Source organism: Pipistrellus kuhlii, unplaced genomic scaffold (genome assembly GCF_014108245.1).
Source record: "Pipistrellus kuhlii isolate mPipKuh1 unplaced genomic scaffold, mPipKuh1.p scaffold_m20_p_6, whole genome shotgun sequence".
Taxonomy (NCBI): domain Eukaryota; kingdom Metazoa; phylum Chordata; class Mammalia; order Chiroptera; family Vespertilionidae; genus Pipistrellus; species Pipistrellus kuhlii.
This window is the reverse complement of record NW_023425562.1, coordinates 22,226,948-22,240,394: the sequence shown is the minus strand read 5'-3', so window position 1 is coordinate 22,240,394 and position 13,447 is coordinate 22,226,948. Positions and strand designations below refer to the sequence as shown.

The window sequence follows — 13,447 nt, the reverse complement described above, 5'->3', positions numbered from 1 at the left end:
GCATGTTGGAATGGAGTTAGGATAGGATTGGAGGCAGGCAGACCATAGAGGAGGCTATTATGGTGGCCAAGTGGCAGATGATGGAAGTATGGACTAGGGTAATGTTGACAGGAGGAGAGATGAGGTCAGATTCAGTTTTGGAGGTGGGGTGGTCAAGATGTGAGGACCCCCTCATTGGGCAGAGAAAAGGAGGCATTGAGAATGGCTCCTGAAGTTCTGGCTTTTGATTCTGGAAGGATGATAAGGCTATTTATGAAAATCAGAAAGCAGACAGACAATGAAAAAGATGAAGAGTGGAAGGAGTCCAAGAAATCTGAGTGGCCACTTCCAGTAAGTTTTTGGTTCATGGACTGGAGCCCTGTGGAACTCTAGGTCTCCGCTCGGTCATCTGTACGATGAGGGGATTCGCTAAAGAAACCCCTGAAGTATCCTTCTAAGGTCAGGGGTGCTTAGTTTTGCTGGAGTCAGGGTGAGCTCACCTGCAGCTCAGCAGTGACCCCTGGCGGCCCCGGGAGGCTCTTCCTTCTCCCGCCGCGGGGCCACTCCGGGCTGATTTGCCAGGTTCCTTCCAGACAGACCTGAGTGCCAGGGAAGGAACCCCTGACAAGGGCCCCCTGCGGAGTGTGTGCATCCAGGATTCTTCACCGAAGGCTAGTAGGAGCCTGCCCCTCCTCTCTTCTATGCCCTGCCTGTAACTTCCATTACCATGCCTGTAACTCCATTACAAGATACCCCCAATCCCTCCTGAACTGGCTCCACCCAACCCTTCTGGCCCTGGAATCCGCCCCCTTCCCCCCCCCCCCAACCCCCCAGCATTCTCCTAGGATCTAGCTGTCCCGCGTCTAAACTAACTTCTCTCTCTCTCCCATCCCCTTCCTGGGCTACCCAGTGCTGACCACGAGGCCTCCTGGGAGGCCGAAGATTGGAGGATCTGCCGGGCAACAATGACCGAGGGACCCAGCACCTGCCTCAGAGACCCACCACTCATTTTTCCCCCCATCCCCACCCCCACCCAGATCTCTCTCCTGTCTCCTGGCCCAACCCCTTTCCCTCTGGCTCCGCCCTTATCTAGCCCCAAACCCGGCTAGTCCTATCTCCTTCCATTGGCTCGGTACCCAACCCTTAATCACACCGCCTTCCGCATTCCCTGCTTCCACCTTTTCCCCCTGGTCCAGCCCCCGATCCGGGAAGACCTGGCCCCTCGATTGCCCCGCAGCCCAATGGCTCTAGACTCGATCCCCTTCTTCACCAGATTCACCCTTTTGCCTCAGGCTCGCTCTCTTTCCGTGGCCACGCCCCCCTCGAATCTGGCCCCTCTTTCACAATTTCCCATCCCTCTTCCCTGCACCCCTCTAGGTCTCAGCTCCTCTCCCCTCCCGGGCTTTCGCTGGGAACCCTTGCCCCCGACAGCAGAAGCCCCGCCCACCACGGCCCCGCCCCCTCTTCCAGGCCCCGCCCCTGCGGCCTCTACCTTTGGCGTCTTCCCCTGAGAGGTGGCGCCTGTCCGCGGCCGGGTGCCTGGGGGACCCTTGGTCAGGGGCGCCGGCGTGCCCCGCGGAAGGCAGCGAGGTGACAGTGAACCTGCGGCTCATGGTGCCGAGGGGGCCGGGCGGCCGCGCTGCGGCCCGGATCGCACAAGTGGCCGCAGCCCGGCTCCCGGAGACAGAGAGAGCGGGTCCCCCCAACCCCCTGCCGGACGCGGCGCCGCGCGGGGTCCTAGTGCCCGCTGCGCTGCATGCTTCAGACAGACATTTTTGGTTGTACAGGGTGGTACTGGCATTTGGTGGTGGAAGCAACTGTCACCATCTAGGCTGGTACCAAGGCTGTCTGGCCAAGAGCCACAGGTTTACCACCAGTTCTCTGCGTAGCACCCCACCCCTTGCTGAGGCCCGTGGTATGGGGAGGAGGACTGATTCTGAATGGGTCCAGCATCTGTCCATGGATCCTGCTGCCCGCACAAGGAACTATCTGGCCCGAAGCAGTGCCAATGTTGAGAAACTCTGTTCTAGAAAAAGGAGCTTAACAGATTTCTAGGTCTTAGGACTGAGCAGGTTTTAAGTGTGATTGAGGGCAAAGGATGAAGCATGTTTGGAAGATGGAGCCCAAGAGTTCAGTTGGGCCTGTTAGATTGAGGTGCCTATTTGTCATGTTAGGATCATGCAGAGTCAGCAGTTGAACATACAAGTCTGGAGCTTGGGGGATAAAATTTTGGAGGTGCTACTTCACACTTGGGGGGCCAGACAAGATCACATGGGGATGAGTGTACCGTGAGAAGTTCAAGGATTGAGCACAAGGGCACACTTATATTTAGAGATTGGGAAGAGGAAGATCCAACCAATAAGGTGAGAGGAGAAACAGAAGGAAGAGGGATCCGAGAGACCAAGTGAAGAAACTGTTCAGGAAGAAGGGCCTGATTAACTGTGTCAAATACCTGAGAGACGGTATAGGATGAGCACAGAGGAGTGCCCCCTGTGCTCCCGTTGCATCTGGCTACAGGAAGATGGTGGGCGGCTTTGGAGAGAGCGATTTCAGGGGTGTAGTGGGCCCTCTGTAGTGGGAGTCAGGCTGGGAGGAGTAGAGAGACTGGGAGTTGAGGAAGTGGAGACAGTGAGTAGAAATCCATGCTTTGAGGAAGTTCTATTCGGGATGGGGATGAGGAATAGAGAAATGGAACAGTCTCTAGAGAGAGTCAGGGATCCAGAGGAGTTTTAAACAAGCCATAATAAGGAATGTGCATCTCAATGGAAATAGGTCATTCTTGAATAAGAAATGGACGAGTTAGAAGAGAGGACGCTTGGGGAGAAGTCCCCTCACCCCCTCCTTAAACTCCCATTTGAACCCCACGTCCAGAAGATTATCAAGTCTGACCAAGCCCATCACCTCCACTCATCTGCCCCATCCTTCAGTCAAGGCCCTATGTCATCCTGTAAGGTCAAGTGCATTCAGACCTTCTCTTACCTAGTCCAGACCACCATTCCTATCTGTCATTGCAGAATCTTCTTTACTCCCCTCTCATCTACCTGCTAAAACCACACATTCAAGTTCTGAGCCATTGGTAATTCCCCAACACTGTCTGCTTCTCCCCACTCACCAGCTATGAGACTTCAGGTGAGCTGTGCCTCAGTTTCCTCATTTGTAAAGTAGGGGGGTGGGTGCTGACAATAATAGCAGTACCTGTAAGGTAAGACAGTGCCTGTCTCATAGGTTTACTTTAAGGTTAGCACACAGAAAACACGTGGAGCAGGGCTGGCACATGGTCGGGGTAGCTACTATTGCCGAATTGAAGAGGGTCCGCCCACCAAACACACGGCAGAGCCAAACACTAAATACCGGTTTTTGCAGTAGAAAAATTAAAGCAATTATTGGCGTCAAGCCAGGAAAGCAGCAAACTAGTGCTCAAAATCCAAACTCCTTAATGGCTTTAACAACCCAAAGGTTTTTTTAAAGGCAAAGATTGAGCACTGGGGTTTAGGGGTCATGGGTGAAACTGATTGGCTAGTTCCTGTGCAAGCTCAGCAGTTTCCCTTCGTCTGATTAATTTAGTTTCTTATGTCCTCTCGTCCGTCCAGTGTCTTTGTCACTGTAGTCAGGTGACCTAACCAGGTTGCAGAACCGAGATTCTGCAAAATATCTCATAATTGTGCATCAGTAACGTTATCTTTAAAGCAAAAGGCTAAACATCTTGTGACCTTTGTCATTGTTTACATTGTTTTGTGCTTAACTAGCCACATTCATCTATTATTGCAAGCAAATTGTACTTTTGAGCATTTTTTCCTAAAACTTGCTTTACAGGCAGGCCTTTAGGAATAACTAACATTTTCTTAATCGTTGCCTATAAGCTGCATGACAACCAAAGCAACTGAAACGATTAGCTAAAGCCTCTATTATCTAATACCTAAACATGTTTACTGTTAACTGTCAGTTCCACTATCATTCAACATATAATCTCTTTTTTATTTACCACCGCCTTACCCCTGGGCACTTAGGTTGTTGCCTGCACATATAATGCTGCAATCAACATCCTTCCAGGCAGTTGTTGTGTGGGAGGGTTAGAGAGCAGGCTCGTTTTTTACCAAGAGGTAAATAACTAACTCTCCTAGAAGACAGTCCTACATCTCCAAGAAGAAGCTCTTGTTTATCCTTCCAGATTCAGCACAAGCTCAGATGTCATCTTGGCTGGGCAGCATTCCCTGACTTTAAGCATAACACGCACAAACACACACATCTTTAGTCTGGGTCCTAGACAAGGCCCTAGTGGTCGGCAAACTCATTAGTCAATAGGGTCAAATGTCAAATATCAACAGTACAACGAATGAAATTTCTTTGGAGAGCCAATTTTTTTTAAACTGAAACTTCTTCTAACGCCACTTCTTCAAAATAGACTCACCCAGGCCGTGGTATTTTGTGGAAGAGCCACACTCAAGGGACCAAAGAGCCACATGTGGCTTGCAAGCCACAGTTTGCTGACCACAGGTCTAGGATAACAGGTCACACACTGCACACTCTCCAAGTGTGATCCCATCCCCACCGGCCTCAGAGTCACTCTTATAACTAACTTACTCTTTGGGAGCGGGGCCTGGAGTCTGCATGTTCAGCAAGTTCTAATGGTACTTGTATGCACCCTAAAAGTTTGAGGACCCTGAGAGGTCCTCAGGACAGGAACATAGCCCACTTCATCCCTCCATCCCCAGTGCCCAGCACACAGCCTGGCTCCATGTAAGGGCTCAATAAATGTTTTATGAACAATTGGCCATGTCCTCGGCTGTGAAACAGGAATAATCACATTGTACTTTCCTGATAGGAAGAATTGACTATGTTAATATTTATGAAGTGCTTAGAACATTGCCTGGCACATAGTAACCACTCCCTTGGTTACATACATACATGCATATGTTCCTGCCTATGCAAGCATACATACAAAAATAAATCTCAAGGTTAGAGAATCCAAGTTTATTAAACACATTCCAACAAAAACAGGAAGGTGGGACAAGAGGGCCCAGCCCACCTCCACTCATCCTTTGTCCTTCAGAACAGACCCGCAAGTTTGTATCCAGCAAACTGTCTCTTTCTCCGTCAAGATGGGGACCCACACCGCAGTGCTGAAGCAGGAGGGGGTGCCCTAGTTCTCAGGGCACTGCAGGAGATCATAGGTCACATAGTTCACTTCTTCCACCTGGTTTATCCCATTCTGTAAATTCATGCGCCAGTAGTAGCGGTCCTGGCAGAAGTAAGCTTTATCTGCAAAGAAGAGGCAGGTACAAGAGGAGTGATTCCAAACCTCACACGTATACATACAAAAACAAAAGCAAGACCTTAACAATCAGCCCTAACCGTTTTTGGCTCAGTAGGTAGAGCATTGGCCTGCAGATGATTCCAGTCAAGGGCATGTACTTTGGTTGCGGGCACTTCCCCAGTAGGGGGCATGCAGGAGGCAGCTGATTAATGTTCCTCTCTCATCGATGTTTCTAACTATCTATCCCTCTCCCTTCCTCTCTGTAAAAAAAAAAAAATATATATATATATATATATATATATATATATATATATATATATATATATATATATATATATATATATATGGGACCTTAACAATCATCCCACCTGTCCTTTCTAGGTCTTTCCAAGGTTTTCATATCACACCTTCATCTCCCCCACAGAGATACTGGAGAGCGCAGGCCCCGATGTCCAAAGCACTGGCACAGAGTGTAGCACACAGGAGGTGCTCAGGACCATTCACTCAACATTCATTCATTCGTTCATTCAACAAATCTATTCATTAATTTATTCATTCAATAAATATTTATCATGCCAAGTACTGTTAGAAGCACTGAGGAGCCCTGCCAGCGTGGCTCAGCAGTTGTGCATTGACCTATGAACCAGGAGATCATGGTTCGGTTCTCAGTCAGGGCATATGCCTGGGTTGTGCGCTTGATTCCCCAGTGTGGGGCGTGCAGGAGGCAGAGGATCAACGATTCTCTGAAATTATTGATGTTCTATCTCTCCTTCTCTCTCCTTTCCTCTCTGAAATCAATTTTTTAAAAATGTTAAAGAAGCACTGGGCAGAGCAGAGAAAAGCTGCAGGCATGATCTTAGTTCTTTGGGTGCTTATACTCTGGTGCAGTGATTTTCAACCACTGTGCCACAAGATTTTTTAAAGCATGCAATTCCTGACTACTTAGTCAGGGGCACTGGCCTCTTTTCCCTTAGATTGTCAAATTAAAAAAATGACAACAGCCATCACAACAATAACTGTCCAGTGTAAATGAATCAAAATTATACCTATTTTTTTTTGTCAGATCAGCAAAAATATATATTTTTTGGTGTGCTGCAGAATTCCAGGAATTAGTTTATGTGTGCCACGAGGTGAAAAAGGTTGAAAATCGCTGCTCTGGTGGGGTAAGACAGATGACTTACAAACAACTGTGTAGATAAATGAGATTGGCTTTGAAAGTGGGAAGGAAACAAAAGCAAGGAGGTGAATAGATAATGAGGGTCAGAGAAGGCCTCTTTGAAAAGGTGGCTCCAGAGCTGAGACCTGAAGGGCAAGATGGAGGTAGCACCGTGGCAACCTGGGAAAAAGCCTTCCAGGCAGAGGGAGCAACTGGCACAACGGCCCGGAGCAAGGGCCGACCTTGATGTGTTCAAAGAGCAGCCAGAAGGCCGCTGGGGGTGGAGTGAGCAGAGGGAATGACAGAGGTCGTGGGAGGGGGTGAGGAGTGAGGGGGTGAGAAGTGAGGGGTTTGATCATGTTAGTTCCTTTGGCCTTGGACTAGGTCTGGAATCACTCCTACACTATTGTCTCATTCCTAACCACTCCGTGTTGGACAACCAGGATGGCTTGGAGTGGGGGTGTTTGCAAAGGAAATAGTGAAAGTAAATAGTTCAGCAATAAAATCGACAGAACTTGTCAACTGACTGCAAGTGAGCAATGAAGAAGAGAAAGCAAGTATAATTCCAGCTAGCATCCCAATTCTCCAGAAGGGGAAACCGAGGCTCTGAGAGTAGCAGTGACTTGCCCAAAGCCACACAGCTATTAATCGCCTTATTTGCACTATTGCCCGGGGGGCAGCACGGGATCTGGCAAGTGATAGGTATTGACAAATATTGAATGATAGTGCATGAGCCTTCATGCACACCATGGGTCCTGTATTGCTGGGGAAGGAGCTTGCAGTTGGGAAAGCAGGAAACCCGGGTCCCAGTCCTGACTGTGCCCCTGTATGACCTGGCAAGGTCCCTGCCTCTCTAACGGCCATGGGGACATTTGCCTCAGTCGCCAGGGCCTTTTCCTTTCTTGCTCAGAATCTGACCAAGCTCTAGCATGGGAAGAGGTGTCTTGGAGAAGGACCCTCCCCCAAGCCCCGCCTGCAGCCATCACCTCGGTACAGGAAGACGTCGTGCATGTTCGTGGGCACCCCGGGGAACGTCCGGTCCACACGGCTGGCGCTCTTGGGATCGACCATCTGCGACTTCGCGTCAAACCTGCGGGAAGGCGGAGAGGAGAGACAGGTGCTGAGCGGACAGACGGACAGGCGGGTGGCGCCCGGGCTCCCCCTGCTGGCGGTCCTCGGGCTCTCACCTCCAGAAGTTCTGTCTGCTGAACAGCAGCACCTTCCCTCCGCCGCGGGGCAGGGCCCCGGTGACCTGGGCCACCTCCGGGCCGAAGCCCAGCTTGTCCAGACGCCTCGGGCCTAGCACCGTCGCGCCTGTGTAGACCCACACTTGGCGCCCTGCAGAAGAGAAGGGTCGCATCAGACTGAGGGAAGGGAGAAGGCATCCATTCTCCTTAAATGTCAAAAGGGAAAAACAGAGAGATCTTTCGGAGCCTGGCGCGCCCGCAGTCTCTGTGCCCGCGAGCAGAGCCGCTCGGTAGGATCGTGCAGGTTCCGGGACGAGGGGAGCTGAGAGTCAGCCCCTGCTATTGTAGATGGCATCCGCCAGGTGAGGGCGCATGTTCTTAAATCCGCCCTTGGCTTTGTCTGGATAATCAAGGGTCTCTCTGTCCTCCTCGACTGGCCAGAAGGGAAGGGAGAAAGGAGGACACTAACCAGAGAAGAAGAAAATCTTCTTGCTTTGCGGCTCCTCAAAGACGGAATCCAGCTTGGAAGGGAGCGCAGGCCACTTGTCCCTTATCAGGAAGGGGCCCTGCACCAGGCGGCCCTGGGCCTCGGAGAATCGCCAGTACCTCCTGGAAACGGGTCAAGAGGGCGGGGCAATGAGCCTTGAACCGAACACCAGTGGGCGGGGCGGAGGTGGGGGGATCCCTCTTCCAGATCCCCTCCCTCACTCACACCCCTGCGCCTCACCCATCCTTGAATAAATGCAGGTAATTCCCTATCTCTGCGATGGCGTCGAAGATGTCCACGTTGCAAACATTGTCCGCTGGATCCAAAGACTCTGTAGGGGCCACGGAAGGGCCAGCCGTGGGGGCACGCGTGGGGGAATCCGTGGGGCCAGCAGTGGGGGCACCGGTGGGGCCAGCAGTGGGGGCATTGGTGGGGCCAGGTGAAGGGGGGCCCGTGGGGCCAGCAGTGGGGCCCTCTGAAGGGCGGACGGTGGCGCAGACCGTTGGGGGAGCAGTGGGCTGGGTTTCAGGTGTAGTAGTTGGTGGCCGTGGTTCAGGTTTAGGGCGAGGACCTAAAAAGAGACAGCGGATGAGACACTCCTATCCTGCATGCCTCTGTGCCTGCGGAATACTGTGTCTACTCCGCAAAGCCTGTCAGTCCCCGTGCCCCGCCCTCTGCCCCCCTCCTCTCACTCTCCTCACTTTGGATGCTGGAGCCTGCCTTCCCCCAGGCACAGGAAGGCCTCATCCTTTCACCCAAGCCATATTTATCCCATGGAGGGCCAGGCCCCGGCTGGGCCTATGATCATAAGAGAGGCAGGAACATCTCCAGCCCCAACCCCGCGAGATGGGAGAGAAGTGTGTTTTGAGCACTCAGACTCAGTGCCAAGCAGTGCTAAGAGCTTTATAAACGCACACTTAGCTTGTGTGATCAAAAAGAACGGAATAGACTCTTTCATACTCCCATTTCTCAAACGAGGAAACAATACGAAAGACAAGTGATAATGGCAATTAAAATATCAAACACTTCTATGCGCGTACTGTATGCGGGGCAGTATTCTAACTCGTTCAGCCCCTTAAGAACTCCCTGAGGCAGGTAGTATGATCAGCCCCACTAACAGCCCTTCCAGATGAGGAATTGGCGGAGGAAGTCACATATCCCAGGTCGCCTGGCCAGGAAGTGGCCGGACTGGCTTTTGAACCCACCTCGGCCTCACTCTAGAGTCTGGGCTCTTTGTCACCAGCTCGGAGCACTGACCCCAAAGCACGGACACCCGCTGGACCCAGGCTCCTCCCCAGCTAGAGGCTGAGGTCCCAGCTCCTCCCACCCGGTTCTCCACCCTTCCCTTTCCGCCGCCATCCCCGCCACCGAGCCTCACCGCCATACAGGTGCTGGATGCCCTTCACGTCGTCCTCGTGCAGGGGCGGCTTCTCGGTGTAGCTGTACATGGGGTACATGAGCGCCTCGGGCACGCTGGTGTGGTCTAAGCCCAGGGCGTGGCCGAACTCGTGCGCAGCCACAAGAAACAGGCTGTATCCTGGAGGAAAGGGGAGGGGGGGGGTGGGACTTGAGCCCTGGGCTGCGCTCCTAGCTCCCGCCTTCAAAACAGCCTTCCCACCCCTCTAACCCCCTACTCCCACCTCCACCCCGACCTCCACCCCTACCCCCACCCCACCCCCACCACCCCAGCCCTGGGACCTCGGAGCCCTGCACACCTTGGTCGGGGCAGAAACCCCACTTCTTGTCGCTGTCGAAGTTGGAGGTGGTGGCGCACCAGAGGCGCCCGTCGGTGCGGCCATCCCGGGTGCAGGTGGAATACTCCTGGCCCAGGAAGACGAAGGGGAAGACGCACAGCTCCCCGGCAGAGTTGCCCCCGGTCACCGTCGTGTCCACTGAGGAGACCCAGGGCCTTGGGTGAGCGGGTGGGCGGGCCCAACAGGGAACCAGGGGCGGGCCCAACGGGAAGCCAGAGAATGTTGGTGCCTCGGTAAAGACTAGGGGGCGATGTGGGGCCCCCTGAGCCGGGATAAGCCTGCGGGGAGGGGAGGGGAGGCCCGGGGAGAGGCCGCAGGCTGGGCTACAAGGCCCGGCACCCCAATGGGGCGGGGGAACGGGAGGTCAGAGGGAGGGGCTGGTGAGGGGGCAGAGCGCCCCCTGCAGACCAGTGACCAGAGGAGAGACACACTAAAGGGTGTCGGAGGCGCGCTCAGAGGACCGATGCCGGTCTGAGCACAGAGGCGGGAGAAGGGGGGGGGAGACACACGGGACACACACACACACCGATGCCGGGTCTGAACCCACGCACCTCGGGTCGGGCAGAAGCCGTACAGCTTGTCCTGGTCATAGTTGGCGGTGGTGGCGCACCAGCGGTAGCCGTCCGAGCGGCCGTCCGTGGTGCAGGCGGAGTAGGAGCGGCCCTCGAAGGTGAAGGGGAACACGCAGGGCTTGCCGTCCGAATTGCCGTGCTCGGTGTAGAGTCCTGGGGAGGCATCCCCCGGCTTACTGGCCCCCGGGCCGCCGCTGCCGCGCCCCCCTCTCCCCGTGTCAAGTGAGCAGCCCCCGCTCCCCCCACAAGAGAACCAGAGAGCGGCCCGCGGGCCACACACAGCGCTCCGGGCCGCGCTGGGACTCGAACCAGCGCTCGGGGCCCGCACTCACTCTCGCTGGGGCAGAAGCCGAACCGCCGGTCCGTGTCGTAGTCCGCGGTGGTGCTGCACCAGAGCTGGCCGTCCGAGCGGCCGTCCGTGGTGCAGGCGGAGTAGTTGCGGCCCTCGAAGGTGAAGGGGAAGTGGCAGGGGGCGCCGTCCGCGTTCCCGAAGAAGGTGGGGACCACTGCGGGGGGGGGGGGCAGTCAGGGCGGCGTGGGGGGGGCGGTCAGGGCGGCGGGCGGGGGCGGGGAGGACAGGGAGGGGGCTCCGGCGGCCCGAGTCTCACCTACGCCCTTGCCCAGAGACCACAGCTCCTCATCGTCGAAGTGGGCGTCGCCCTGGATGCCCTGGCCCGGGGGAAAGGCGTGCGCCAGGAGCCCGTCCTTCCCGTCGAAGGGGTACCCGTCTCCGTGCTCTGCGGAGGCCGGCGGGGAGGGGGTCACCTGGGTGCAGTGCGCAGGTGGTGCGCTACCCGGAGCCAGACTGAGGGGCGGGGCGCCTAACCAGCCCTTGCGCCCCGCGGTGTGCGGCTCCGCGGGAGGAGGCGGCCAAGGCAGCGGCCACAGCAGGAGCCAGCCGGCCCGGTGCGCCCTCGGCCCTCTCCGGGTCCCCCCTCCCCGGTCCCTGCCCCGTCCCTGCCCCTGTCCCTGTCCCTGTCCCCGTCCCCGTCCCGGTCCCGGTCCCGGTCCCTCTCGGCTTTCCCCTCTCGCGCTCTCACCCCGGACGCCAAACTGGATGATGATGTCCGCCTCGACGCCGTACACGCGCGTGAAGGTGAGCGGCGTCACGGCGCTCCAGACGGCGAAGGCGCGGGCGAAGGCGTCGTCGATCACGTTGCGGGGCAGGTCCTCCGAGTAGTTCTGGATCCTGCGGGGACGGCGGGCAGAGCCAGCGGGTGAGGGCGGGGCGGGCGGCGGCACAGCCTGGGCCTCGGCGACCTCAGCTCCAGGCTTCCATCGGGAAAGCGCTGTCCTGTGGGTGCATCTTCCTCCTGGGGCACACACTGCCCTGGCCGGAGGACTCGGACGGGAAACCCACTTCCCCAAAGGGGGCGCGGGGCTCAGGGGGGTGCATTTGCTACCAGCTCCCCTTCAGTGAAACCCAGGGGTGGGTCCGAGACAAGACGCATTCCACCACCCCGAGCGCACACGCGGAGACTGGTCTCCTCCCCCGACCCCTCCCACCTTTCCGGGGCCCCGCCACCTACCAGTACGTGAGGTTCTGGTGGTGCCACTTGAGGTCACCCTCAAAGGTCTGGAACCTGCCCACGTCTGGGACGCCGCAGCGCGGGGCGCGCATGGCCGCCAGGGTGGTGCTGTCCAGCTCCCCGGTCTCCGGCAGAGACAGGCGCTTCTGCAGCACCCGCAGCGCCCGGCTCAGGGACTGCTTGTCGTCACTCAGCTCCGCGACTTGAGTGTAGCCATAGCGGTACAGGTACTCCTGTGGGTGGAGGGCAGGGACATCCAGGGCACTGAGCCCCTTTCTCTGCCCCCCTGGGTCAGAACTCAATCCCCCCAGGAGCCCAGAACCAGCAACAAAGTGTTGATTGAACCCAGGACATGGTACCCTGGACATCAGCCCTTGTGCCCACCCAAGCATCTCCCCTCCCTGCAGACATCCTTGGTTCCTTCCCAGCGCTGGATGCTCCTGGCCAGGCCTCCCTCAGGGACCCCTGAGGTCCACCCCTGTTCACCCCTAGCCCATGCACACTCCAGAACCCTCTCATGCTCCCCACCCCTGTATTGTTTCCATTGCCCACCTAGGAAACGCATGAACCCACTCTTGACCATCGCTGCCCAGAGCCTCTGCAGGACAGCCCCCTCCCAGCGCTTGATCCTAGACACCTCTGTTCCCTAGACATCTCCATTCCCCCAGTGTGGCCCGAAGCCCTCCCTAGGATTCCACCTCCAGGCTGAGGTGTTTGCTTACCTCTGCCAGCTGCTTGTTGGTGAGATCTGTTCGCAGGTCTCCGGGGAAGACCACAACGGTGGGCTGGCGTGGTCTGGGGGCTGCAGAGCAATCATTGCCCAGCACCAGGAGAGCCAGGACCAAGGACAGCCAGGGGCTCATGGTGAAGGTGGCAGTGTCTGGCTGCAGCTGCCCTCGTGGGGGCTTTAAGGAGGCAGCGTTATCTGAATCAGTGGCCCCACCCCTCACCGCCAGGCTGACTCAGGAGATGGGGTGTGTGCATGTGTGTGCATGTGTGATGGCAGCCCCAGTGTGAGAAGGTAAAGAAAGGGCTTACACCACCTCCTCCTCTCCCTGCTGCCCACAGTCCCTCCTGCTGAGTCAGGCAGGACCCTGGACCCGCAGAGACCCACAGGAAACCACAGGTCCATACAGGAAGGTTGGGTTTTGCAAAGAGCACAGCTTGTGAGAACTTTTATGAAAGAAAGGGAGGAGCCCCCCAACTGAAGGCCCCTGGACGTCAGTCAGCCGAAGGGAAGGGAACGGGGCCTTTTTCTGAACCTAGTGATCCCACGTCCTAGTCCAGACCCCCGTCTGTGGGCCCCACCCCACGCCCCCAGGCTCTGCCCACTGTCCTCTTCCCTGGAAGCCTTCCGGGACTCGGCTTCCTCTCCCTGCTCCACCTGGCCTGCAGTGAGAGGCCTCTGCTCAGCTGGAGCTGGGGAATTCCACCGGGCAAGCCCCGATCTCCCAGGGCTGACTCCTTCAGGGCGACGGAGGGGGAGTGTGTTGCATCTGGAAGCCAGCACATGTGGTTTTCCTTTCTTC

At 56.3% G+C, this 13,447-nt stretch overlaps 2 protein-coding genes across 2 annotated transcripts in view; both read right to left on the bottom strand.

Annotated features, from left to right (window-relative positions):
• The window catches only part of SLC12A5 (solute carrier family 12 member 5), a 36,325-nt gene extending 34,676 nt beyond the window's left edge, over positions 1-1,649 (bottom strand). The window contains exon 1 of the mRNA XM_045574756.1: positions 1,472-1,649. Within this exon, the coding sequence (XP_045430712.1) occupies positions 1,472-1,592 (121 nt within the window). The 5' untranslated portion in view covers positions 1,593-1,649. The remainder of the gene's footprint in view (positions 1-1,471) is intronic.
• Positions 1,650-4,935: 3,286 nt separating this feature from the next.
• MMP9 (matrix metallopeptidase 9) lies at positions 4,936-12,894 on the bottom strand. The gene is made up of 13 exons (XM_036418542.2): positions 12,641-12,894; positions 11,919-12,151; positions 11,430-11,578; positions 10,998-11,126; positions 10,722-10,895; positions 10,369-10,542; positions 9,779-9,955; positions 9,442-9,600; positions 8,304-8,634; positions 8,046-8,185; positions 7,577-7,727; positions 7,376-7,479; positions 4,936-5,238 (listed from the first exon to the last, which is right to left on the bottom strand). The coding sequence occupies exons 1-13, from the start codon at positions 12,779-12,781 to the stop codon at positions 5,120-5,122; spliced, it is 2,181 nt and encodes a 726-aa protein (XP_036274435.1). The 5' UTR covers positions 12,782-12,894; the 3' UTR covers positions 4,936-5,119.
• Positions 12,895-13,447: the final 553 nt, after the last annotated feature.